This window comes from Ambystoma mexicanum, chromosome 12 (assembly GCF_040938575.1).
Source record: "Ambystoma mexicanum isolate Mex_15411 chromosome 12, UKY_AmexF1_1, whole genome shotgun sequence".
Taxonomy (NCBI): domain Eukaryota; kingdom Metazoa; phylum Chordata; class Amphibia; order Caudata; family Ambystomatidae; genus Ambystoma; species Ambystoma mexicanum.
In genome coordinates, this window is record NC_090936.1 from 1,234,178,806 (window position 1) to 1,234,202,398 (window position 23,593).

Consider the following 23,593-nt stretch of genomic DNA (forward strand, 5'->3'; position numbering starts at 1 on the left):
AGGCGGACAAAGAAAGCAACAGTGGTGCCGACGAGGAGCTCATAGAGGCGGAGGATTCCACTCCCCAACCGTCGCACCCATCGCAGCTGGTGCCTGAGCCACAAGACAACTCGGGAGCTATCTTGATGGCGATCCAGGCCTTGTGTACGGAGATAAGGACAAGGTTGCCCTTACCACCAGCGGACGATCCAGCTGAGCCTGGACCGCCGGGAAGCCCTCCAAGCAAGCGGAGGAGAATTCATGCACCCCCCCCTCTTCCAACCCTCACGGCCTTCGCAGCGTTCTTCTCCTTCCCCGGATCCGAGGGATGACACGGGAACGGAGACGGATGACGACGGTGGTGACGACGGGATGTGCCTTCCATCACCACCTCCTCGGGCCTCCGCGCCCGACGAAATTGGCTCCTTCCATGCCATGATTGCCAGGGCATCCGAGCTCTTCCAGCTCTGCCCCGAGGAACAGAAGAAGGAAGGTTTCCTCTACCAACGGCGTGAGGCCAAGAGGAAGACGGTCCTCTTGGTCCCATTACTTGCCGACATCTGGGACGAGGGGCTGTCGCTCCTGAAGAACCCGTCCACGACCCCTGCCAAGAGAGACTGGTACGAGAAGAAGTACCGGGTCCCGGATCCCACCCCCATTTACCTTTGGGCGCAGCCGACCCCGGATTTGGTCGTCTCCGCGGCAGCCAAGAAGAAAGCGGCGGGGGCGACGGCTTTAACCTCCCCGTGAGACGAAGAAACTGGATGCCATGGGACGGCGGGTTATCTCGGCGGCAACGACGATTAAAGCTGCCAACACCCTCGCAATTGTGGACCGCTACGACAGGGAGCTATGGTTTAAGATTGCTCTCCTGCTGGACTTCCTCTGGGACAAGAGGGCTGAGGCCCTGGAGATCCTACAGGAAGGTGAGGTGGCATCGGACCATGCCATAATGGTGTCCACGGACATTGCTGACACAGCGTTTGCCTTTTGGCGGGTGGTTGGCACAAGGCAACCGATTTCCGCCAAGACGTGCAGACCAGAGTTCTGGACATGCCTTTCGACAGGAACAACCTATTTGGCAAGACAGTGTACGAGTCACTGCAGGCCATCAAGGCCGACACTGAGACGGCTCGGGTCTTGGGTGTTCTGCAACGACGACGACTGCCCTTTCAGAACTCCAGAGGCAAGCAAGGTGCCTCGAAAGGATTCGGCGGCAGCTCCTCGACGTATCGCCAGTCGGCCCGCTCCTCGTCGCAGGAGGCCTACAGAGGATGCGGCAAGTCAGGAGGATCTCGTCGCCAAATAGGCCAAGGTGGCAAGGCCGCTGCCAAGCAGGATTGAACCGGCCGTAGGTCGATCCCCCACCTTAGCACCCCGGTGGGAGGCCGGCTGGCGAAGTTCGTCAGCGTGTGGGAGTCCATCTCCACCGACCGATGGGTGCTGGATGCCCTCGCCCGTGGGCACACTCTTGAGTTTCTAAAGAAGTACACCCGCATTCCACCTGTGGCCAGGAAGGAAAACCACGTCCCTCAACTGCTGCTGGAAGTAAGGGCGATGCTGAAGAAAGGAGCCAAAGAGGCTCCGGGGCTCCGGAGTGTACTCACAATACTTTCTCGTAAGAAAGAACGGCTGCTGGCGACCCATCCTGGACCTTCGTCGTCTAAACAAGTACCTCAAGTCCCAAGAAGTTCCGGATGGTCACCCTCCAGCACGTCCTAGGACAGCTAGAGGAAGGCGACTTTCTATTGTTGCTGGACTTGGAGGATGCCTACTGTCACATCCCCATTCTAAAAGGACATCCAAAGTTCCTGAGATTCGTTGTCCAAGGGCGGAACTATCAGTTCAAGGCCCTTCCCTTTGGATTGAAGTCGGCGCCCAGGGTATTCACTAAGTGACTAGCACCAGTGGCGGCGCGGCTGCGCCTGCAGGGGATCCACGTCTACCCCTACCTGGACGATTGGCTCATCTGAGCAAGGACAAGCGAACTCGCCGTTGTGCACACAGCAAAGACCGTCCAACTGCTTACGGATCTGGGCTTCTCGATCAACTTTGCGAAATCCCACTTGGTGCCGTCGCAGGTCGCCCTGTTCCTGGGAGCCAGGCTCGACACAGTGGCACGATTGGCCTCTCCGTCGGAGGAAAGGACGAAGGCCATCCTGGGCAAGGTGCAACGGCTGTCTACCATGGACGTGGCCAGTGTGAGGTCCATCAAGTCCCTTCTTGGCATGATGTCCTTGTGCATCTACCTTGTGCGCCTGTGCAGGCTATGGATGCGTCCAATGCAAGAGTTCCACGACGCCCGTTGAATGCAAGCGGCTGGCAACTTCGAAGACAGGATCTCGCTCAACGAGACCTTCCGCCAAGCGATCCGGTGGTGGGGCAACCGCACGCATCTGGCAGCTGGTATGGACTTCCATACTCCGGCACATCAGGAGACAGTGATGACAGACGGCTCCCTGGAGGGATGGGGAGCGCACACCGAAGATCTTCACGCAAGAGGCCTTTGGCTCCCGGAGGAGAGGTCACTACACATCAGTGTCCTGGAGCTCCGAGCCGTGTTCTGGGCCCTCAGGTCGTTCCTCCTGTCCCTCAAGGGCAAGGTGGTAAGGATTTTCATCGACAACACCAACACGATGTTCTATATCCGGAAGCAGGGAGGCACTAGATCCCCAGCCCTATCCAAGGAAGCCCAGGATTTGTGGCACTGGGCTGTCGCCCAAGGGATGTTTCTGGTACCCTTCCATCTGGCAGGAATAAAGAACACCATTGCCGACTCACTCAGCAGGGAGCTGCGCTCGTGCCATGAGTGGGAACTGCATCAGGATCAAGTGGATCTACTCTTCCAACGATGTGGTAATTCCCAGATCGACCTATTTGGACGGCGACGAACACCAAGTGTCGGAGGTTCACCAGCAGGTTTCACCAGCCGGGGAGCATGGGCGATGCCATCTCATTCTCCTGGGACAGCCTGTTCTGTATGCGTTCCCACCGTTGCCGTTACTGCTGCGACTCATCAACCAACTCAAATGGTCCTAGTGCCAGATGATCCTCGATGCACCGGCATGGCCGAGACAGATCTGGTTCCCGGACCTTCTGGACATGTCAGCGTCCCCCCCAGTCAAACTGCCGACGGACGTGGATCTCCTCGCCAGAGAAGGAGGCACCATCCTCCACCACGACCCGGGGTTGCTGAACTTGCAGGCCTTGCTCCTGCAGCATTAGAGTTTGAAGGGTACGATATCCCGGCGGACTGCAAGGAGGTGCTTGCAAAGGCCAGGACATCATCAACTCTCAAGTGCTATGGACACAAATGGAAGAGGTTTTCTGTCTGGTGCCGGGCACAGAAGATTAACCCTGTGCGGATTACGGCCCCTCAAGTGCTGCCGTACTTGCTATCGCTGGCCAAGGTGGGGCTGGCCCATGCCTCCAAGATCCATCTGGCGGCTATCTCCCGCTACACCAGAAATCCGGGGCGCTGAGTGGGAGAGATCCGGGCCCCCTCCTGCAAGCCTCCAAACCTGACTTTCCACGAGCCGAGGGTGGTGCTGAGGACGCACCCCTCCTTCATGCCCAAGGTGCCGTCGGACTTCCATCTCAACAAGCCCTTAATGTTACCTGTTTTCTTCCCGTCGCTTTCGTCGCCGGCCGAGAGGACTTTGCACTCGCTGGATGTAGCTAGAGCGCTGAAGTTCTACGTGGACCGCAAGAAGAGTTTTCGGAAGACGTCACAGTTGTTTGTGAACTTTGGACCTGTGAACCAAGGATAGGCCCTCTCGAGGCTTCCATTTCCAGATGGTTCTCTGGCTGCATCATGCACTGTTACCGGTTGGCAAACCGACTGTTGCCCGGCCGTCCGAGAGCCCATTCGACCCGAGCGATCGCTGCTACCATGGCGTTCCTTTCTGGTGTGCCCCTGCTGGACATCTGCAGGGCTGCTACGTGGAGGTAGACCCACACCTTCACGAGATTCTACTGCGTCATCCGGGATTCCAGGGAGGAGTCCAGTGTCGGCCAGGCAGTGCTGCGCAATCTGTTCGCCTGAAGGTGGGCCTAGTGAAGGGGTTAGCTTAATGTTGAGCCTTGCCACCTCCCGTGGTTGTGCATGTGTGTACTGCTGTGTATTCTTGTATTCATGAGCATGTGAATCCATGCCAGCCCCCATGCTGGAGAAGGAACAATTTACTTACCTGTAACTGTTGTTCTTCAGCACGTATCTGGCATGCAAACCCTCCCTCCTACCCCTCTGCAGCTCTTCTCTTGGTCCTTCTGCCACTTTACGTGCTACCAAATCTGAAGATGGCTGCCAGGGGAGGGGCTTAGGTAGAGGGCAGTCATTGGCTGGGGGCAGTATGACCCAGAGACGAGTGAGTGGTTATTAAGAGAAAGACAGTTCAGAAACGAAACGGAATCTGATTTTCTCTTTACAGAGGATTCCCAGCCTGACGACAGAATATTCATGAGCATGCAAATCCATACCAGACCCAAGCTGGAGAACAGTTACAGGTAAGTAACTTGTTCCTTCCAATACTTCAGTATAACCGGACATGATCACATGATATGGCCCAGGGTGTCTAGTCCGCCGCAATGGCACCAGCATGCGGGGAGGAGCGTACCAGACCCATGCATTGTAGTTTGCTAGGGGTCTAATAAAGTTGTTGGATTAACTTATATTGGATTTCTCTATTGCGTAAGTTACAGGACATGGCAGGGATACTGTCAAAGTAGTCGTACTGCGTCGGTTGAAGCGTTTAAGTCACTGGACCATTGTGCTGACAGGGTAATATTGCGGTTGGTGGTGTTAGGGGTGCAGATGGTGTAAATTGAGCGTATCTGCGGATATTCAGTAGGTTTTCGTCCCATTTCCTGTTCACCTGCCGAGTGGGTATCTTTTAATGTCTGTCTGGTAGTGTGCGCTTTGATAACTCGGCGTATGGTGTGGTAGTGCATCCACTATGTACGTCGCAGCTTTAGTATTTGATTGGCCTCTGAGAACCCCGTTGGTTCATCCTCAACATACAGATCAGCTACTCTGACTTCTGGCTTTAGGGATTTTCAGTGCTTGTGTAGAACACCATTATTATGAGCACCGCTCATAATATTCTCCTCATTCTAAGCGTTGGGTTAGTGTTGGGCCGAGCAGTGGGTGTGGTTTGATGTTCTCAGGCAGCTTGCTACAGGGGATGGCCAGAATTTCAGCTGGCATATATGGCGACATCAGCCAAAGTTCAATTTGACGCCAGCTGGCCAAGTCGGTTATGTGGAGCCATCTTTGGGCCCAGCATATTTGGGCGGCTTGGTAAGTGCGTCAACCCGGTACCGCCAGGCCACCATCATTCTTGGAGGCTGGTAGGATCTCTAACTGAATCCTGACCTTTTTTCCTTCCATAGGAATTTGGACAATTGTTTGTCCAAATCCACATATAATTTCAACGAGGGAGCGCATGGAAGCATTAATGCAAGATAAATACATTTTGGAAGCGAATTCATCTTGAAAGCATTAATGCGTCCCATCAGCTACAGTGGCAGTGTGTTCCACCTAGTGAAATCCTCGACTATCTATGTCAGTGTGGATGTGTAGTTTAAGTTAACAAGTTCCCGGATGGAAGGGGCAATATGGATTACTAAATGTATGATGGAGTGTTGCTGCAGGCGAAAAGGGGAATTTCAGGTCTGATAGGGAGGACCTCTGACTTCGACCAGTTCACTTTGTATCCCGTCATGGGCCCCAACTTTTGTAGTAGGTGACACAAGCGTGGGGGTGATACTGAGGGGTTTTGTACATGTGCATAGACACAGACCAGTAGGTCATCCGTGTATAAGGACATGCAATGCTCCTCTGATCACACCGTTCCAGCTCTATAGACCATGCATACTGGAGGGGGTGGGGAGGGGTCACGGGACACCCCTGTCCTGTGCCCGAGTATAGGTTAAATTTATCAGAGGAGTTTCCAGTCGTAGTTATTGAGGCTTCGGGTCAGTATAGAGTAATCGTATAAGCCCTATTAGAGCCGGTGTGAACCCAACATGAGGGCGCTCCACCTAAAGTCCCATCTTACTTTTATCAAATGTCTTTTCGGCATCAATTGTTAAAAGTAATTCATCTGGGGTTTCTTGTCCTGCGAGGACATGCAGGAGTCATCTAGCATTATTCAACGAGTGGTGGCCTACAATAAAGCCGGTCTGGTTCTTATGTATAAGTTTAGGGAGTAGCTTGTTGATTCTGCATCCTATGCATTTTGCTAGAATCTTGGATTCCGCATTAATAAGCAAAATTGTCCGATAGGATCTACAGTCTTCGGGGTCAGGCCCTGGTTTGTGGAAAACGATAATATTGGAACCCATCATAGAGTTCGGTAGATGACCTTTAGCTGATGCCTCAGCAAAATCAAATTCAAGCATTGGGGCAATACGGTCCTTCATTATTTTATAGCGATCTATTGGTATGCCATCTGGGCCAGATGCCTTCCCTCCAGATAATGAGGCAATGGCGTGGGTAATTTCTTCTGATGGTATTGGTTTCCCTAATTCTGTCTTTTGTGAGTCGTTGATTGAATGTAGGTGGGGTGAGGCGAGAAACGTTGTGATTTTCTCAGAGGTGAGTGGGCTTGGCATATAGTTTGCGATAAAATTCCTCAAATCGTTTGTCCTTTTTTTGTCTGTAAGTGACCTTCCCTCCTTGTCCCGAATACTTATAATTTGTTGAGAAGCCTGTCTGGTACGGGGGCTGAGCGCCATTATGTGTAGGGGTCTGTCAGCGTCTTGGTAGTAGGTCTGTGACCAACTAGTGAAAGACTTCTTGCACTCGCTGTGTTGTTATTTGCCTAAGTTCCCCTCTGAGTCTAATGAGCCGTGTATATGTGGTGGGGTTGCGGGTCCGTTAATGCTAGGTTTCCAATAGTGCAATGTCTGGTGCGAGCCCATTTTCACGTTCCCTCCACCCCTTTAGTTTATGGGCCCATCGTGATATAAATGGTCCCCTAAGGAAACCTTTAAATGTGCCCCAGCAGGTAGCGGGAGAGTATCCTGGGATTAGGTTAGTACGCCGTAACAGGTTGGTGTCGTCTTCTAGTTTCTTAGTGAAGTCTGGGTATGTGAGTGATCTTAGATTCAGGCGCCACGATGGCCTAGCCGGTGGTTGGTCTGCTATCTCAACGATCAAGAGCACCAGTGCATGATCAGTCACCATCATTGGGAGGATTGAGCATCGATGGACTTGGTGGAAGGATACTCGTCAGGGCTATCCAATTGTCCAGTATGGCGCATGACTTGTGGCAGTTAGAGGAAAAATTTGAAATTCTGACAAAGGCGTGGGCAGGGGGGGGGGGGGATGTCACCATTTATCAATCCGTTTTAGATCTGTCATTAGTGTGAGCAGGGTATAGCGTTTGCGTGGGGTGGGAGGGGTTGATAGTAATGCACCCTGGTGGTCCAGGGTTATATCTTGGTTTGTATTCCAGTCGCCACCAATAAATGTGAGTTTCCCTGTGAACGGTGCACATTTTGCGATTACCTGTGTAAAGTAAGAAGGTGTCTTCGGTTGGGGCTTAAATATTTGAGGATAATGGGTTGTTGTAGGATCGGGCCTTGAATCATAACATATCTACCATCCTTGGCGATGACAGTGTGCAGTGTCTGGACCGAGAGCCGTTTGTGAATTAATATTGAGATGCCCCTATTATCCCGGTGGGGCGAGTGGACTGCTGTCCCGAACCAACCCTGTTTTAGTTTTCCTGATTCATGGATATCAAGGTGAGTTTCCTGGAGAAATGCGATATCTCATTGTGTGTCTCCCAAATGGTTAAGGACCTGCTGTCGCTTGATTGGAGGCCCCAAACTTTGCACATTAAGAGTTATAAAGCGTAGATCAGCCATAACTGTGTGATGCCATCGTGCAGCAGTTTGGGCCGATGGGAGTAGGATGTATCCATGTCATGAGGGATCATAGCTGGTCTCGGCATGTGTGTGTGTATGTGGTACAACAAGTAACATGTCAAACATGGCTATTAACATAGAGGCCAAAACAGTAAAATAAACATTGGGACGTGTACACAGTGTCCCAATACTACTACTTAACTGCCCATGCACTGGGGAATGTAAAAGTGAAGAAACGGCTAAATCTCCTTTACCTCTGGGCCTGATGGTGAGCCCCTCAGTGACCGTCAATGGAGCCGAGGGTCCAGTACCCGCCAGAAGGCAGGGTAAAGCGCTATTTGTCATTTGGCTTTATTCGCTTAGCGCCACAGGGTTCGGTGTCTTGATTGGACAGATTCTCACATGGTGAGGTAGTTCCCCAGGTGCGCCTCGCTGCATCAGCCTTATCCAGCACCATATGGTGGATTAAAGCGGTAGGCGAGCGGGCACATCAGGGTGGCAGTAGGTGATCCGTACAACTGGGACCATTAGGCCGACTATCTGTGCTTTGCCGCCTGCCCATGGGCGTCGCTGTTGCTGGAGCCGCCATGGTGGGGCATCTGATTGGCGGGCCAAGCTTTCTTTCTCGGTATCATGGTATAAATCATGGTATGGTATCAATAGTCCGTAGATACTAGGTCTTGTTGTCTCAACAGGCGCCATACGTCTTCTGAGTCGTCAAATGAGTACCATGTTTTATCCAGAAGAATGCACCAGACTGTCGGGAATTTCAGATATAACTTGTATGGTGTGCCTTTAAGTGCTGTAAACAGAGGGGCAAACCTTTTCTTCTGGCGTGAAACTGCCATAGAGTAGTCATTAAAGATCCGGATTTCTGTCCCCTCTGCTCTTACCACGCCTACCGCTGTGTACGCATGAAGTATAGCGACTTATTGTTGGAAGTTGAGGAGTCGCATTGTTATAGGACTTGGGCGGTCTCCTTCTGCTGGTTTCGGGATCAGCGCTCTGTGGATTCTTTCATTGGTGTAGGAGCACAGGACTTGAATATGCAGTTGGTCTTGGAACAGCCGATATGGATACGCCTCAAGGTCCAGGCCCTCAGCTAGTTCAGTGAGGCCGATGATTCAAAGGTTGTTTCGGCAGGAGCGATTTTCCTGATCCTCGACTTTCATCCCTAGGGTTTGCACTTCCTTGATGAGGCCATCCAGATCGGTGGCGGCTACTGCGCTGTTATCCTCAAGAGTGCTCATTTTCTGCTCATTATTTGTAGTGTGCTCTGCGTGAGCGTTGAGGTGAGTCTGCATGTCCTGAATGTCACGTTTGATCTCCAACCCTGTGACGTTGGTTTCTTGTGTACTGTGGCCGATCGCTCTCATCTCGGTTAGGAATATCTGCAGCTGATTTTGCACATCCATTTTGGTGTGTTGCCTTGCAGACCGGCGTTGAAGCGATGTGGTGGAACCTGAAGCGGTATTTCCTTTTTCGTCGTTGCCACTAGATATATCTACCATGCCCCCCCCCTCTCAGGTTGTGGTTACTGCAGCTACTAGGAGTCCGCCAGGGGGCCCAGAGTACCGCCCCTTCCACCTTGCACTGGGCTCTTTGGCTATGCTGATAGCCTGACTATCACTTAGGCTGCTTGTCAAGTTATCAGCACCATCACCATGTCTTCTTGGCCACTCATATGGACGCTTCCGTCGGGCTGGATGTGTTGCAAGGGGATGTAGTGTATGTTCTACATTTCCTACAGTTCCTGTAGCGTTAGCCGTCAGACAGCGGGGAAAACGACTTCCTTGATGTGCCCAAATGGTTGCTATGTCTACATCAGCGAGACGCGTAATGTCTTAACTTTGTGTGGACTATCAGGCTTTGCATATTGTAGTATTCCCCCAAGGAGAGAGTTTGTCCCAGTTTCCAAGGCTTATGTGTAGCTCATATGCCACCACTGAAGTGAGGTTGATGGGTGGGTGCCCCAGCCTGTAGTAGCCTGTCGCAGTTGTATATCCATTGGCCCTATGACATGCAGCCGGTGTTCCCCTGGTGCCCATCCGCAGGGGGTCTGGTAGCCATGCCATACACCATTATGGTATATTTATTTGAGAAGCGTTAGTGGGTAATGCCCTGATTGCCAGCGCAGGGTGCATAACGCCGTTTCTCGTGTTGCCCAGTAGGCTGCACTGCCTTTGCGTAAAGTTTTAGTTTGTAGACAGCAGTTATGCTGTTTGTATGTATTTGAGACCCTTCAAAGTGGTTGGGATCCCGAGTGCCTGCCTCATGCTTATCTCCGGTATCCACCGGCCTTCCAGTGCATTTGAGCCGCGGGATAGAAGTGGATACCACGTGCCCCCAGCGGGTGCCTGTTAATCGTATGTCCCAGCAGTTCTGCGCTGGGGCATGGGAGAGAGGCTCTCTGTCTCGGCGCACACAGCCACCCCTGCACACCTAGTTGCTACGGATCTGAGCGCCGTGGGGGAGCAGGATGGGGTGCATACCTCACCCCTGCAGCCCGGTACTGGCAGATGGGGTCTGAAGTAGTGGGTCTGATGCAGTATCTTGGGTGTCAGGGTTCCGCTTTCTCTTTCGGGCCTCCGCCATGTTGGCTCCTCCTAGGCATGCACTCCATCCAATTCTGCCATTGTATCCGCGAGCCAGCGTCGGAAGTGAATAGGGCTGCTCTGACCCCGAGGAATACGCTGTTCCTTCTCAGCCCTTTATTCGGTATCTGGCGAGGGAAGCCTGTATAATAGCCGGACTTCTTCCTGTCTTCCACAGAGCCTCGGCACTGCACCACCATCACGCTCGGGTACTCCACCAGAGGGACGTTTTTAATGGCAGAAAAAGATAGGGTTTGACTGTATCCTAAAAAGATTTCTGGGACTGAAGATTCATTGGAAAAAGGAAATGGGAAATAATGTGTCTCGTCTAAAGACCACTCCTCGCTCCCTGAGGACCCTCCGCCAAGGCGATACTTCCTCCCATATCTGCCCCCACGGTCAGGATCCAAAAGCGATGTCCTTTCCCTGGCCACCAGAGAGGGGATGCAGGGGGAGTAGATGGGAGGATGCCTTCCTCACAGGAGATGGACACCCTGTCTCTGGCAATTGCGCCGATGAATTTCCTAAATATTTATGAACAATTGCGAGATATCCATCATCGTACACGCAAACCTTTCAGTTTCGGTGTGTAAATGGGTGGAAGAGCTTGTCAGGACTAGCTATTTCAGAAAAGAATACTGACTGTCATGACAATGTTATATGTCCTATAGTTTTTTAATGATGTATTTTGAAATGTTATAGGCTGGATTAATGATGAGGCAGGAAGGCCGGGATGAAGAAAATTAAAATCCTTTATTCAGGTGAAAGAGAGAAGAAAAAAAAAACTAGTTCAATCTTCTTCGGTAAGGATGAGTCTTCAAATTCCTCCTTTCAATCTTCATAGGCCCAGAGCCTCTCTGGTGTGACTCTCTCTCCCTCGGCTCGAATGTTCTGAAAGAGCGTGGAAGAAACACACACAGTCCTTTGTTAGTTTCACTCTTCTATAGGGACAAAACGCTAATCAACCAATCGGAGGCATCTTTGTTGTCACGTCTATAAATATTCCCCAAAGCCCCGCCCCCTTTCTCTCTGGTTGAGGGTTGCTCTGCTACACTCTCCCATGTCTCTCCTGTCTGTCTGGTTCTGACTGTTGCTGGGAAAAACTTCAGGTGAGTGTAGTAAGTAACAGGTCCGGGGAGCGGGTATTATTGCTGCCTCATGGTCGGGGTCCGTGCTATCCGACCAACCCCAAGTCTGTGTGGCCGTATTGGGTGTGTTGTGTTTCTCATCGGTTTCATCCGACACGTGGTATAAGTGTGATCCGCGGTCAGATTCGTTTGGTTCCTGGTCAAGTTCTGACATGCGGTCACTTTCTGAATCGCGGACGCCGTTCCTTCCCGAGTCTCGGCCAGGGTTGCATGTCTGGTGGTCTCGTTCAAGCAATTTGCGACCGCATTTGGGTACTGACTCGTGACTGCTCTCGTTAACCGGCTGCCGGTTGTTGTGAGCTAGAGGTCCGTCCTCTTCACAAATGGGTTTTTATTTTTTGTATGCGTTTTGTGAAAGGTTTGATATTTAACCAAATCGCAATAACGAAAAAAAGGAACACTTTGAATGTTAGTGATCTCATAAGAACCATATAGCCCATAGAATGGTTCACATAGCCTGTACAATGGTTCCTATATCCCGTAGAATGGTTCCTATAGCCTGCATCTTGTTCAGAACACTACCAAGGGACTAGTGGCCGCGCAGGAGTAACCACAGCCAATTTCGTACAACTGTCAGGGCAGATTCATGCACTAAATCCACCTGTGCGGTCATAGAAATTGGTTGCATGCAATAACTCATGTATACTTATTACTTTTTGAGTGATAGGGATGACTATTTTTATGCCTCTGGTTGTACCGGGAATTACGGCCTCATTAAACTTCCTTGCTGCACTCAGGCATTTAACTGTTCAAGGCCCATACTGCCCAGTGCAGCCCTTCGACTGAGCCTATAATTCTTGAACCCCAAGTCACAGTTCAGGTCTAGTGTGCATTGTTAAAATGGCCAGTGTCATGCTTCATCATTGCTGTGCTTCATTAAGGGTGGACTTGGGCTCTGCCTTGGGCCTTAGTTGATTTGTGTTTTCTGTCATGGCACTTGAATCCTTCGCGCCTCTTTAGTATTTGTTCATAAGTCTGAGAATTGTGAACTACTGTTAAGTTTTTGATCTGCTCCCTGTCCATGGTGTGTATGCTTAGGTCATGTCCAGAGTGTTGTTGTGGAATGTTTGGACTGAACTGTGCATGAGTGTTCCAAGAGTAGCAGTTGGGACCTGAAACTGAATGGACAAGGGGGCCGGTGGATGTCTCTGCCTGCCTAGGTTATTTACTTAACTGCCCTCATGTACTTACCTGAACCTTGAACCCAGTAAAGACTTATTAAACCCACGTACGGCTCCACCTGTATATTTTACTCTTAAGCATAAACTTAACATTGACGACGAGGATTTGTTTCTGGGAACGTCTACTGTAGAGTGTACAGCGGAAGGAAGAAACGCTGCACTTCAGGAAAAGGAATCTGGAGACAGAGGGCACATGCAGCTGTAGCATGGAAAAGGAGGAAGAACACCAGAGGAAGAGGAGACATCCACCGGCCACCCCATGCTGTCCCTGTGCCACAAGGTAAGCTTGCCCTGCGCTAGAGCCTGCTAAAGACTGCGTTTTTGATCGTTTGAGGGGCTGGCTTGCACTTTGAAGGGGCAGCGAACACTTAAAGGACCCACAAGGCCGTTTTTTATTTTTTGACACTAGCATGGCGCGTGTATTACTCAGTGCGAGGGTGCTGCATCGTGCGCAGGGCCAACTGGATGAGGGGATTTCCGCTAAACAAAAGCGGATAGCCGTTTACAAGCATGCAGGTTCACCAACGGTCACCGTTCCTATGGCCAGCAGTAGGAGTGAGGTGCCTTTTTAATAATGAGTGGTGAATATTTCCAGGGACTTAGAGGCTCTCTAGTTGCTGCATTTATTGTGGGCCGTGGAGTGTGCGGTCCAGGCAGTCGCACCTTTGGCATGGTCTTTGCGGTGCGGGGTTGTCCTGGCGAGCTGGTGCACCCATGCAGCATGAGGGTGACGGTTGGAGCAGAGATCTGTCCGTGGCCGCTCCCTCTGCATGAATGATGATATCAAATAAATGCTGGGGGTGTTGGGGATCGTAGCTGGGGAATATTTTACATGCCGGCATTCCAGGACCCAGCATCGTGGTATTCGCATCATAAAGAAAGTTATGAAGGTTTGAGAAAAGGACCTTCCAACGTGAGATACGTCCCCTAGTTCTGTGTTTCAGACAGAAACACAACGTTGGACTTTGAATGTTCCGGCAGCCAGAGGGCTGTATAGATGATTTGTTGATGTACTGCATTCAGATATGGATCTTTGCCTACGTGAGTTTCCAGGCTGTGCGGTTTGAGGAGCAGGATGTTGTCTCAAATGTTTTCTTCTGTGGAATTTGTAGACAAGTGAAACAAAAAAAAAGGACATTTTATCAAACACTCATGTCGGTGCTGGAATCAATACAAAGACACGTTGCAGGGTCATAGGGAATTCCGGCAATGACAACGTTTATAAGGATTTTAAGCGGCGAACGTGGACAGGAAGTGAAGTGCCATGACCTACTGGAACAACTACATTTTAACCTCAAGTACTGGGGGGTTGTTTTTGGGTTCGCTGTGTTTTGGCAAATATTGTGGTCAATCCATAATGGGTTGAGCATTTGACACTGCGGGATTGCCATTTGTTTTTATTTTGGCAATTTTGGTAATATGATGTAATGCATTCCATATTGAATTATTATGTGTTTATAACCTTGCATTTCTTGCCTAGGAACCTTACCAATTGGGCTCTGAAGACTTTAATGGTTGGGTTTGGGAGGCGTTTATTGATGCATTGTATTAATGCCCACTTTTAAGTCTGATTCGTTTTACTGGTATGTTATGGGAAGGGCAGAGTCATTTGTTAATTGATGGTTAGCATGATTACTATTAGAGGAAGTGTCCGGTTTGAGAAGTTGTTGGACATGGTATTGGCACATTTCGTGCCATTAGTATGGTATTTGGCATATTAGATGCCATTGGTTTGGTGCGAGGTGCCATTTGCTTTGGCATATCCCATGCCATTGGTCGGGCGTGTTAGGTACATTTGAGGTGCACATGAGATGCATGTGGTCCGGCATAGGAATTGCCACAAGTGCTTTTGAGATGCCATTGGGTTGGCATAGGTTGTGCCACAGTTTGCATTGGAGATGCATTTGGTCCGGCATAGGAGGTGCATTGGATGTGCATGTGAGACACCTCTGGTATGGCAAAGGAGTTGTCACGGTTGGGCATACTGTATGCCATTATGGTTGTTTGCTGAGGTGTGGTGCCATTGATGCACATGCCCATAAGCATGTGTTGTGAGTTGAGCAGTGCAACTGCTGCTTTGTTTAAAGGGAAAGCAATCCACCAAAGATAAGAAAATATAAATGTTGATGCATTGTATATTCAATCAATTATTGTTCCACAGGTACACACAGATGAAATGTATGTTTAACCAATTAATTTTTTCCATGTGCACACACAGTATCTCTCTGCAGGCTTAAACTATAGTTCTAATTCGGGTGCAGATTTTTCTTGTAAAATTCACCATGTTTAATGCTGAATTCGAGACTGTGTGGCATGTGCGTAAGAGTGGCTGGTTATGTGCTGGTGTGCCATGGACAGTGGTCAGCTTTGTGTTTAGTGGGTGGAAAATGTTTATGGGGATAGGTCCCGTTAGCTGTATTTATTGTAGGAATTGTTAGTCCTGGCATTTTGTGATAGGTTCGGAAGGTGTTTGTGCACACCTTATAGTTGGCGGTTTGATGATAAGAGTGATTGGCTTGTTATATGGTGGTCATGTTGACTGGAGAATGAGGGCTGGTTCCCTGTACTTGACGTCTGTGGTGGGCCCGCTGCAGAGTTGATGCATGTTTATGTAGGGTGCTTAGCTGTTATTAAGCTAGTGTAAGGAATGGTGAGGTCAGCAATTTATTGCTCTGAGCAGTAGCTTGGTTTGTAAGAGTTTGTATTTAGGAGGATTTGACCTGTGTGGTCAGTATCACCTTAGTTCAGAGCAATTGTGCATCTTCCCCTTGTGTTTTTATCCTGCTGTTGCCTGGTTATGTATAGGGGGAAGATGTGTTAAGTTTTTGATCTGCTCCCTGTCCATGGTGTGTATGCTTAGATCATGACCAGAGTGGTGTTGTGGAATGTTTGGACTGAACTGTGCATGTTCCACTGAGCATGAGTGTTCCAAGAATAGCAGTTGGGACCTGGAACTGAATGGACAAGGGGGCCGGTGGATGTCTCTCCCTGCCTATGTTATTTACTTAACTGCCCTCATGTACTTACCTGAACCTTGAACCCAGTAAAGACTTATTAAACCCACGTACGGCTCCACCTGTATATTTTACTGTAAAGCATAAACTTAACAACTACCTCATTTAAAAAGGTCAACTTGCACCCCAAAAAGGTTGAGTCTGTGAATATAGATATCCATGTCAGGGACTGCAATCAAGGCTATGCCGGATGCACACTTTGCATTCAGTGCTAAGTGTGGTGAAGTTTGGGCTGTGACTGGTTTGCTTTCTGCCTAACTTCGTCTTCTGTTAGCAGATCCGTGGTGTTTCCCTAGCAAATTCTTGAATACTAGTAATTTGTGTCACACGAGAAAGGCAGCTAGTTTATCGCGGACGTAGCTGATTGTTGTCACTGAGAATTGTAAAGATCAAACTTTAATTAAACAAATGATACGGAAGTACCGTTACTACTCTTGTTTCCAAAAATGTTACCACTTATTTGTTTTGGCTAATGGGTGGTGCTTATTGCCACATAAAGCTTAAACTATGGCATTGGACTACCGCTAGGCGGGAGATGACGAATAAGGAGGGGCAAAGTACTTGTGCTATTTGGAAATTTACATACTCATTAACTGCCCATTGCCATGCTAATCCCTATGACCATCCAGCGTACTGCTTGCCCTTTACAAAACAAATCCTCCTGGGATCTCTTTGTGAAAGGTTTTTCGAGCAGTAAGCTCAAACTTGGGTCTGCCAGTGTAATTTCTAAGCATTCTGCTGAGAGTTAAAGGCTTAGCTGCAACTGTAAAAGTGCTACTGACGTAAGAAAAAGGCCTGAACCAGGTTAACTTCCAGGTGTGGGACGGCCGAGAGCTTGGAGGAACGGCAGACCCCCGCGCTATCGTTTTATCTGGTCGAGTGATTAGTTGATTCCTGCAGCCATGGCACAAAGCTCAGAGGTTCCCAATGGTAGAGTATAGTAGTGGGTGGCTATTCGCATAGACTATCCACTCCACTCAAGTTTCACAGTGGCTATCCAGCCCTCCTATGCAGACTCAGAATACCCACCATCCCCTAGCCCCCACCATCCTTATACAAGGATCTCTAATCGCTTTTCCTCTGCCTTGACAAAGACTTTGGTCGAAACACGTGTTGGCTCTTCTTACATGAAATTAGCATTGTACATGCTAGGACAATGATCACAGAAATCAACAATAAAAAATCAAAGTGTGAACCACAACAAAGTGTACTGACGTTCTTCAACGAGTAACCCTAACCCGGATATCAACATAATTCAGCGCCATTAACGAGGTTTGCCCACCCTCTAGCAAGTTTGCTTTCAGCCACTTAATTTCTATCTGGTCTTTGCACTGAGGTCCTGTTAAAAGGAAGCATTGTCAAAGTCAACTGGTTTGGCTTGTGTATATGTATGAGATGAGAATTTTCCAGGCACTGCTATCATATGACCAGGTAATCACACCATTTTCCACATGTTGCAATCTTATGTTCAGATAGTAATATTATGGCCATAAAAACCAAAAATGTTGTATTTGCCAATCCTTTATTTTTTCAAGAATTGAAGACCCTTTCCTCATTTAATTTCCTTTCAAGTGCTGGCTGTTTAGATTCGGCCAGAATAATAATATGCATAGTTGAGTGTGAATTTGTTCATGAAGTATGGACAAATAAAAGCTTTAACCAACTCAATGCAAACACTGACTTTTCCAAAATCTTTCAAGCTGCTGCACTGGGCCTACCCTCCTACTCCCCTTTCAGAGAATGAGTGTGTGATATTTTGAATTCCATGCACTTGTCAAAATGATTAATGTTGCAAGTAACATTTTATCTTTTTTCTCTTAGTATCCAGAAGAATTAAGGAACTACGAATACAATCCCAATTTTGCAATACGCGGCCTACATTATGACGTTCACAGGGTAGGTGATCTTTTAAGAATGTATCACATCCTTGCTAGAAATATTTTCTGCCACCTCTTCCTAATTGTGTTCTGCATACTAATCCAGTTTGAAGTGATGCTTCAAGGAATTTCATTCTTCCATTTGTAATCTTCAGTGATCTGAAAGTAAGGATTTATGTTCAGGTTTTTGGAAAGTATGCTTTGCTTCACTGATCAAGTTGCATAGAAAAGTATTTTGAAGTATATCTCATCACCAAGTCTACTAACCCTGTATACTATAAAAATGCAACTAACATACCCAGCAATAGTAAAACTTTGCTTGCACACGAGAGCACCACTTCAGGAGTTTTCTTTTTGTCCCTGTTTAGCTCTGGGGACTTCTAGTGGAACGACAAAGGGAGACAGCCCCTTCCCATACTTGTGGATGATTGAACCAGGGATGGGTAAAATCCCCTGGTCATCCTCACATAGTTCCCGTCAAATGCATTATTTCTGCCTGTTAAAGAGCCTTCAGCTCTCACAAGCTGGAGGTCAACCTCCTGAGAGTAAAGATAGTCACATAGCCTGGCCAGCATTCTGCTTTGCAACAAAGAACTCCTCAAATGGCTACTATCCCTGTTGCAGAGAGCCCTATAAAAGAAAGAACCCACTTCAAATGCCCAGAGAGCTTTTCCCGAGTCTTGTGTTGGCCCGAGTGACACAATGTTTGCATTATTTACAGGCAACATTTTCATTTCTCCAGTGAAAATCTTACCAATTCACTTCTTCCGGCAATTTGCTGGCCTACCTGCATCAATCTTGCATGTGGCACAGGCAGCGGAGCTGGAAGTAGTCTGCAGGAGCAGAGCTTGCAGAGTGATCTCTAAAGTTGTTGGCTGGCAGGCTTGGTCCTGCTTCTGAAACTCGGATCGGCTTGTTAGACAATTAACCTATCATTCACCAATTTCAGGATCCGTGTGCAAACCCCATAAAGAACTGACCCCAGATGGAATAGATTGAGCCCTATATAAGCACACAGGCTCCATCTAGAGGCGTGGGTGTTTAAAGAAGGAGCTGCTTTGGGGAGAGCTGGGGGGAGGAGGCAATTGGAGGGCTGAAGCTAGAATGGGGGCAGGCCTAGGGTGCGAAGCACTCTAAGGGAGGGGAAGAGGCTCAAGAACGAAGCACTGCGGTTGGAGCCAGTGCCCATAAAGAGGCTGGAACAGGAGCCCCAAAGCTCGATAGGAGAGCTGGGGAGAAGCGCTGGAGGAGGAACTCACCAGAGGAGCTGGCACAAGAAACCAAAGCTAAAGAGAGGGTCTGAAGCAGGAATTCAAGCGCTCAAGAGCCAAAACAAGAGCCGACAAGATGGAAAGAGCAGCGTGAGGAGGCCAGGAGTGGGGAGAGTGGTGGCGAAAGGTATTGAGTACCAGGAGATAGTGAAAGGTGGAGAACAGGAGAGGGAGGGAAGCAAATATAAGGATGCAGGAAGAGTAGTGGACACTTTTCACAAATTGAGAAAAGACTAATATTTGGAGGGGAAGATCGACACGGAGGTAGAAGAGACCAGAGGATATTGGAGAGAGGACTGTTGTTTAGAACCTGAGAAGTACCCTAAGGTTTGAATAAGGTGAAGGTGACAGGAGAGGGATAGGAGGCAGTTGAATAATGAGGGAATCACCCCAAAAGACAGATAAAAATCGCCTGAATGCGTGATTTGGCTGAAATTCGGAACAGCCAAAAGGTTAACCAAATCACGCATTCGATGTTGGGGGTTGCGCGAGTGTCCCCCGCAGCTGTCCCGGAAAGAAAAAAAAAAAAGGAACGGTCCCTGCCGGCTACGGAAGTGAAAGGGAACAGGTGTTTCAGGGACCAGAGAGACGGAGGCAAGGTAAGTAGGGGGGTGGGAGTGTGGGTAGGGGGTGGGTAGGGGTGTGGTCAGGGGTTTGGCCAGGTCAGAAATGTTCAGGGGAGAAAAGACCAAAGGTTATTTTGAAAAAAATATCTTCAGTCTTTTCTCCCTCAAGCATTTGTAACTCGGTCTTCCAACCCCGACCCAATAAGGAGTGCCCAAAGTGGTGAAGAAGTGGGGACAGACACTAGAGAAGAGGGTGAGTAAATACAAAATGATGAGCAGTCCAGTTTTAACAGTTTATTTGGATCGAAGTCCATAAACCAAAAGTTGCATATAAATATACACAGTGCAATATAAAACTACACATTGTACACAATTTATATTACAATACACACATTTTAAAATATGCCATCCATACTGATACCCCACAAAGGCATGAAAAAACAGGCAACCATGTGGCATCTGGCCTCTAAATTAGAGGGAGTACATTAACTTTAGAGAGAAAGCAGTTCATATTGAAATGTTCACAATGCGCGTCCTTCTGTTCCTTGCCTTCGTCAAATATTCAGTTAAAGGTTCTGCACGCAACAAAAACAAAAGTGCTGGGCGGCACTGAGTTGAAGTACGCTTCTCTCAGGAGTGGGATAATAGTTTGTGTTCTGATATTCTAATACCGAGAACAATATAAGACAAAATGTAAAAGGTCTTCCTTCTCACCCCCACGAACCGGACAGGCCACACTCTGCTCCTGCTCCTGCAATTTCTGCATAATATCCCTCAGCGGGAGCAGATTGAGTCGCGTCCTGGTGAATGCCCATCGGCCAACCTGTTTATCGCTATGAGTCAAATAAGGTTGGATCGTGTCCAACTTTGAAATGGATAGGTGGAGCCTATTGAATTGCATGGCAAGGCCAGTGGATTGGCGGTTTGCTGTGATAAGCGAGCGGAAGACCCTCTTGTACACACACCTTTCTGCTATTGTTAATTTGGGCCGGGCATTGTAAAGACAGGGCATTGACCAGAGACGCACATTCAGATATGCATTTCAGCCACAGTATTCTTTGCCAGTGGGGGCCCTGCAACAAAGATCTAGCAATGTCTTGTGTCAGAGTGGCTCTCGAATAAGACCAGATCCCCAACCAGTGCAAAAAGGGTGCTCCGTAACCAGCCTTGGCTGTGTGAGTAATACCAAGTTCTATGTGCATGGCGTAATTGGGGGTGGCACTGGAGAGACCAAACAGTTTTTTCAAAAATTATTCTCTGACTTTGAGGGCCATTGCGTTTTCAGTCCCCCACAGTGTAGCTCCATATTTTGGTCACAGCTTTTGTTTGTGCACGAAAAACTTCCATAATAAGACTTGGTGGTTGGCCCGACACACTTGCGATGCCCTCCAAAGCTTGTTTCATTTTTATGCTTTGTTTCTGAACATGGGCCATCCCCATCAGTTGTCTGAGCAACAGATACCGAGATAGTCGAACTCCGTTACCCTGGGGATAACGGACCCATTGCTCATCAACATGCACATTTTGACTGTTTTCCCTCTCCCGGCACTGCATGCCATCACTGCTTATTTGCTAGTGTTTATGGTGAGTTTTAAATCGGTCATAAAGTCAGTGTAGGCATCAATCAGTTTCTGTAGGGCTATTGGTGTCCTGGCAATGAGCACTGTTGTTGGCATATGCAAGCAAAGGCAATGCTTGGTTACCCTCCCACGGAAAGTCTGCTTTAGTGTTCATCAGTGCTCTAAACAGGACATTTATATAGAGAGTGAATAGGACTGTCGCAAGCACACAGTGCTGACGAACACCTGTGTCCACCTCGAAATAATCAGGGCATTCACCCTGTTCCCCAAAACAGACACAGCCCCTGGTGTCCTCATGAAGCAATTGAAGGATCCAGAGCTGCTCGTGTGGACTGCCCATGGACCTGAGCACACGCAAGAGAGAAGCTTTGTCCACCTTCTCAGTTGCAGTGCTCGGGTCCATGAAGGCTAAATAAATCGGCTCCCCCTACCATAGACCGAGGAGGCCCCAAGCTCTATCCACCTTATCAAATGCGGTGCTCATGTCCATGAAGGCTAAATAGATTGGCTCCCCCTAATATAGACTGAGGAGGCCCCTGCCAAATACAGGTTCAAGGCCTGATCTCTGGTTCCCAAGCCAGGTCTAAAGCCATATTGGAGCTCTGAGAGAACCTGACTGGTTAGAATTCAGTATTCAACGTGCTGCAGGATGACCCGGCCAAAAACCTTGAAGGGGGGTGTCCAGCAGTGAAAATGGCCTGTGAGCAAGATGGCTTCCAGTATCGCCCTTTGTGAAGATGGGTTGAATGATGGCTTTTTTACAGTACTGTAGATGGATGCCTGTGGCCAGATCAGTATTAAAGCAGGCTACCAGCATGGAAACCCATAAGGTCATCTCACCCTTAAATCGGCACGAACTGCATCCGGTCCCGATGCTCGATTACATGCCTGTTGGGTGACTGCCTTTTCCACCTCCTTCAAAGTTAACCGTAGCGAAGAGTGATGCTCCCAGTCACTGAACCCACAGGCCTTTCCACAGTATAGGGTTGAGAAATTATCAAACCGGGATTTGGCTGCAACATGGTTTTCCCTGTGAGTCTTGACTCGTTTGTATTGGGGGCCTCCTGCAACGAACTCCCAGAATTTCTTGGAGTCCCTTGCAGAGACAGCCATCAGTCGGTCCTCCAATGCTTTATTCTCCTGTTGAGCTTTTCTATGTTCTACAGTCCCTTTTTATAATCACTCCTTGCCTTAACAATATCTCCCCTAGAGCTTGCCACATCTCGCAATGTCCTTAATGGGTTATTCTGTGCTGTCCTGCATTCCCCATCAAACCAGCTAACCAGCCTACTGTGCCTGTGCTTGGACTCATACTGAAAACAATCCGTCATGGCCTTCCTGAGGACCTTAGACCAGATCTGATCAGATGAATCCTCTGGTCAAAAATAGAAAAATTTCACATAAATTAGATGGTACAACTTTACATTGTGCTTCTTTTCAGGGTCACACAATGATGAGCAGTGTTTAAAGAAGGAGAGGGAGAATGAGGAAAGAAAAGAAGTTGATGAAGGAACTCTTAAGAGAGGATATTGGGGAGTATAATTGCGGTCAGATGAAGTGGAGGTGATGGCGAGGAGACCATTTCGATTTATTAAGGGACCCTAATGGAGAAATGAAGAGGCTAAAAAGTAGAGGAAAGACCAGCAAAATCGCTGGCCGTTCTCTTTTAGCCTACCTCTCCCTGCCCCGAAGGGCCTCCGTCAACTACCAAGGCTTCTGCTCAGAGCCCTTATTCCATGGTCCAAGCAAGACAAACAAGAAACCATCCCTGTTTCTGAATCAAAGGAAACGCCTAGGAAGACCTGGAAAGAAACCAAGTCCCAAAGGATCAAGATGTGCCACTTACCTTCTCTAAGATGTACCCAGGGGTGAGTCCATTATGGAGTAACAGTGCAACAGTTTTAGAAGAAGGTGTTGGGGTGGATAAAACACATGGGTCGACTGAGAGTTGAGCCAGTCGTTTGTGTCCAGTCTGCCACAAGAGGACTCCACTAAAACCCTAAAGCAGAAATTGGAAAGAATGGGGCAATGTCCCATACACTGTTGCAGTCATGCTCTGCCCAACCATCCCATAAGAATGCAGGGCCTGCCATTCTGAATCCCCAGGGACTGTGACTTCCTCACTTGTTGGAAAGGGAACCCTAGGTGAGACAATGAATTGGAGAACACCATTATGGAACTTTGTGTTGTCCCCAAACTTGCATCCTGTCCCCTGTTTGTTCTTTTGTCGGGCACTGCTTAAATTCCTAAATAAAACATGTGTGGCAAACTAGACTTCGGAAATCGACAAGAAGTCATGTTTTCAACTGATCAGTTTTACTAAAAGAAATTAGGCCTGTCCTGACACTACTTCTAATGAGGTGGTGTTTGCTATTTTACAAAAGAAAAGATCCTCTGCTCGTCAGTAAGTTTTGCGGTGAATTCAGTCTTCTGTCCCAAAACCTAATCTACCTATAAGTCAGTCCCTAGCACTACTACCAAAAACAAACATAAACCTAGTCGGAAAAT

At 48.5% G+C, this 23,593-nt stretch overlaps 1 protein-coding gene and 1 long non-coding RNA gene across 4 annotated transcripts in view; one reads left to right on the forward strand and one right to left on the reverse strand.

Moving 5' to 3' along the window:
* NT5DC3 (5'-nucleotidase domain containing 3) overlaps window positions 1–23,593 on the forward strand; it is a 1,183,405-nt gene that overhangs the window by 269,673 nt on the left and 890,139 nt on the right. For all 3 annotated transcript variants that reach the window (XM_069629921.1, XM_069629920.1, XM_069629922.1), the window contains exon 3: window positions 17,613–17,687. In XM_069629921.1, coding sequence (XP_069486022.1) covers window positions 17,613–17,687 — 75 coding nt within the window. The remainder of the gene's footprint in view (window positions 1–17,612; window positions 17,688–23,593) is intronic.
* LOC138514418 (uncharacterized) lies at window positions 11,183–13,786 on the reverse strand. Its single transcript, XR_011281926.1, has 2 exons — window positions 13,441–13,786; window positions 11,183–11,339 (listed from the first exon to the last, which is right to left on the reverse strand). It is a non-coding gene; the product is annotated as an uncharacterized lncRNA (long non-coding RNA).